Source organism: Adiantum capillus-veneris, chromosome 7 (assembly GCF_014529385.1).
Source record: "Adiantum capillus-veneris isolate H3 chromosome 7, ASM1452938v2, whole genome shotgun sequence".
In the NCBI taxonomy this organism is placed as follows: domain Eukaryota; kingdom Viridiplantae; phylum Streptophyta; class Polypodiopsida; order Polypodiales; family Pteridaceae; genus Adiantum; species Adiantum capillus-veneris.
This window is the reverse complement of record NC_140937.1, coordinates 36,594,441-36,598,043: the sequence shown is the minus strand read 5'-3', so window position 1 is coordinate 36,598,043 and position 3,603 is coordinate 36,594,441. Positions and strand designations below refer to the sequence as shown.

At 46.0% G+C, this 3,603-nt stretch overlaps 1 protein-coding gene across 1 annotated transcript; it reads left to right on the top strand.

The window, feature by feature from the left end:
- The first annotated feature begins 752 nt into the window (after window positions 1–752).
- On the top strand, window positions 753–2,162 carry LOC147453693 (glutathione S-transferase U19-like). The gene is made up of 2 exons (XM_086515802.1): window positions 753–1,118; window positions 1,577–2,162. The coding sequence occupies exons 1-2, from the start codon at window positions 789–791 to the stop codon at window positions 1,940–1,942; spliced, it is 696 nt and encodes a 231-aa protein (XP_086371928.1). The 5' UTR covers window positions 753–788; the 3' UTR covers window positions 1,943–2,162.
- The last annotated feature ends 1,441 nt before the right edge of the window (window positions 2,163–3,603 follow it).

The window sequence follows — 3,603 nt, the reverse complement described above, 5'->3', positions numbered from 1 at the left end:
CAACCTAGCGACAAGTTTGATGTATAACGTGTTTGGTATTAGTAGAATTTAAAGTTACAAGCCTTTGGGTTGGTTTGCCAACCTTATTGGACTGTCTCACAGCTCAAGATTTATGGCTAAGCCTGGCCTCGTCACTATATGGCACGGCTCTGGGTCAGAGGGGATCTAGGGCCCAAATTTGGGGACGCGAGGTGGCTTTGATCTCCGTCGTCGGATCACGAAGTGAACTAGGGGTGGGTGAACTGGGGTTGAACTTAGGGTGAACCAGGGGCGAATAAGCTAGGGGTGGGTGAACTGGGGGTGAACTAGGGGTGCCTAAACTAGGGTATGATCATCTACCATGCCAACATGGACAACGACGCACGCTAGTGTGGTGGTAGGGCATTCGTGTGACAACCAGATGTCCCAGGTTCAACCCACACCCCACGAGGCGGGTGAACTAGGAGTGAACTCGGGGCGCCATTTTTGCCCCAAGTTCACCCCCAGGTCACTGCATGATCCGACGGTCGAGATCAAAGCCACCTCGCGCCCCCAAATTTGGGCCCTAGATCCCCCTTGGCCTGAGCCGTGCCATATAGTGACGAGGTAAGCCTGGGTTGCGTTGAAAGGTTAATAAAGTCAAAGGGTGACCTCATGCATGACGCTCGAGTCTATGGTCTAGTCTATGAATTCACGAAAGGCGGAGTTTTCTGAGATATTTCATTTAGTATTATTATAATATAGAATGTGCTGATGAGAGAGGTCGTGTATAATATGAGAGTGGCAAGGCAAGTCTTCGACCAGAATACATGGCTAGCGAGGAGGTGAAAGTGGTAACGTTCTGGGCGAGCCCCTATGGGCTGAGAGCGGAGTTTGCCCTCTCAGCCAAGGGCGTACCCTACGAGCGCCTGCTGGAAGTAGACCACTGGTACAACAAGTCCAAGATCCTGGTAGAGTCCAACCCTGTCTACAAGCAGATTCCCGTGCTCCTGCACAATGGCAAGCCCCTCCCGGAGTCGTTGCTCATCATTGAGTATGTTGATGACGTCTGGCCATCGCCCCATGGGAAGCACCTTCTCCCTCCAGACCCCTACGACAGAGCCATGGCACGGTTTTGGTCCGACTTTGCAGAGAAGAAGGTACTCTTTAGATCGGGCTTCTGTTCTTTCATCAATTTAGGTATTCAAAAGACAGCTGTTTACTATTTGCTATGGTAGATCCGATTTCGTGTGCAATCGATGCTATATACCTTTCTGTTTGTGCAAAGAACAGTTGCAAGGAAAGGATGTTTTATGTGACTAGTGCACTGGCTTTATTAAATCACGATATGTGCACTATCCTATGCACAATGCACATGCGCATGAATGGCTATATGTAGAGGGCTAGATCATAAATGGCTGTGTCCTAAATGCTCGTATAAATGGCTATATCATAATGCCCACATGTATAGAGGCATATGACACTCACATTTCTGGATGAAGGGTGTGTTTGTGTTTGCTTTGATGAAAGTGCCAGCCTTGTACATTATAACTTGTCTCACTTCGCGAGATCTCACGTTCCCATTGACTGACATGCCGGCATTATTTTCATGGCCCAGCTGAACAGCGCTCTAAAGTCAATTCTCTTAACAAAGGGCGACACGCAAAAGGCAGCTGTCGAGGAGGCTCTCAGCTGCATTTCCACTCTCGAGGGTGTACTTGAGAAAGCCTCTAGCTCCAAGGATGCTCCCTTCTTTGGTGGGGACCATTTAGGGATGATCGATTGTGTTCTGGGACCCTTTTCTTTGTGGTTTCCTGCCTATGAGATCATTGGTGATTTCAAGTTTGACCTTGAAGAAAATTACCCACATATGCATACTTGGTATCAAGCTTTGAGAACCTCATCAGTAGCAGCGTGCATGCCCGACTCGGACAAACTGTTGGAGTTTGTTTTGGGCCTTCGGAAAATGCTTTGTCCTGAGTGAAAGGTGGCGTGATACCTTTCGTATGATGAAGGAATGTCCTGATTGTTTTTGGTCTCACTTCTTAAAAGATGTGTCCATGTGTGGGACATGTACTTTGGAATGTCCTGATCGTTGTTGGTCTCACGTCTTAATAGACGTGTCCATATTTTGTAGTATGCTTTTCTCTGATGTTGCGTGCACTATTGTAAGTTTGGAATGTGAAATCAAACTATTTTTGCTATGATTCTTTACTGAAGGCAGCTTGAATACACCGTCAAGATTGAAGCTACTTGCTTATTGTTGCTTGCGTCTCGTTTTCATTCAAGCTGCATCCAAATGTTTGGCATCTTGAACACACCGATGTGCCACATCTGAGCTTCAGTGTCAGCATTGTGTGATGGATCATAACACGTTTTTTTGCAGAATGAAGGGCCCATTCCCGGCCTTCGGGGGGAGGGGGGCCAATAGTATGTTGCCATGTGGTGTGGCGCTTTAAGATTAAGTGCAAAAAGGTGAGGCAGCAGGATATGCCGCACGCTGAGGTGGAGGTTTTATGGTGCAGGACTGTTTTTTCATTCCAAGCATTGATATGTCGCAAGAACAAAGCATTCCGTGTACTGAGCTGTCAAGAAGAGCGTTGGAGATTATTCCGTCTGCTGAATTGTAGGCAATCCAACGATTGCATGGAAGATTATGCAGAGGAACTGTCATTAGATGAACGTCTCATATTCTCCCCCCAGCATGTCACGGCGATGGAGCAGGGAGCTCCCTCAAACCCCTTGGCGAGCATACAATTAAGAGATGTAAAAGCATTCCTACCTTAGGGTGTTCTACCTTTGTCACTTGATACTTTATTTACCATCAGGGCGCGAGGAAGGAAGTAGGGAGAAATTATACACATATTATGTATTTACAACTGGGCGCGGGGAAGGAAGTAGGGAGAAACTACACATATCATGTATTTACAATTGTACATTGTTGCACATTACACCCTCGAGGAGCAACCGTGGGAACCACCCTTCCCAATAGAGGGAGAGAATACACCCAAGAGAATGCAACTTGTGAGCCTCGAACCCTCAACCTTGGGGTTACATTTCAAAGGTCTCACCAATTGAGCTACGTTTCTTGGGTGTATACTCTTCCCTTGCAAAGTATATATCCTTCTTTGTTTTAAATGTTCTTCCACTAGTGTAGTATCACTTGTGAAAAAGGGGAGCTATGTGTAGAGTCGGCTATTGCACTCCCATCACAGTGACAAGGATCCCTTATTCTTATATGACTCCACAAATTAGGATAGGACGAATCGTACTTGCACTTTGCCATGAAGCGAGGCCAAGAATCTGTGATCGTTGTGCAAATCTTTCGCCTCATTTTCCTAGCATAGGAGCATCTAGTCTTGAAAGTGGGATTCTTCCACCTCATTTTGCTAGCATAGGAGCATCTAGTCTTGAAAGTGGGTGATGTTGAAATTAAAAAAGGTGATCTATCAAAAGTTTGTGGTGATCTATCGAAAGTTGGTGGCCTTGAATAATTTATCGTACTTTTGACATTAGACATGATCCTCTTACAACATGTTCCTATAACTCTTGACATCCTCAACGTTTGCATCATTCTATATCCTCATAGACTAAGTCAATGTTAGAATTTGAAGGGCTCTCGTATATTGCTTTCACCAGCCCACT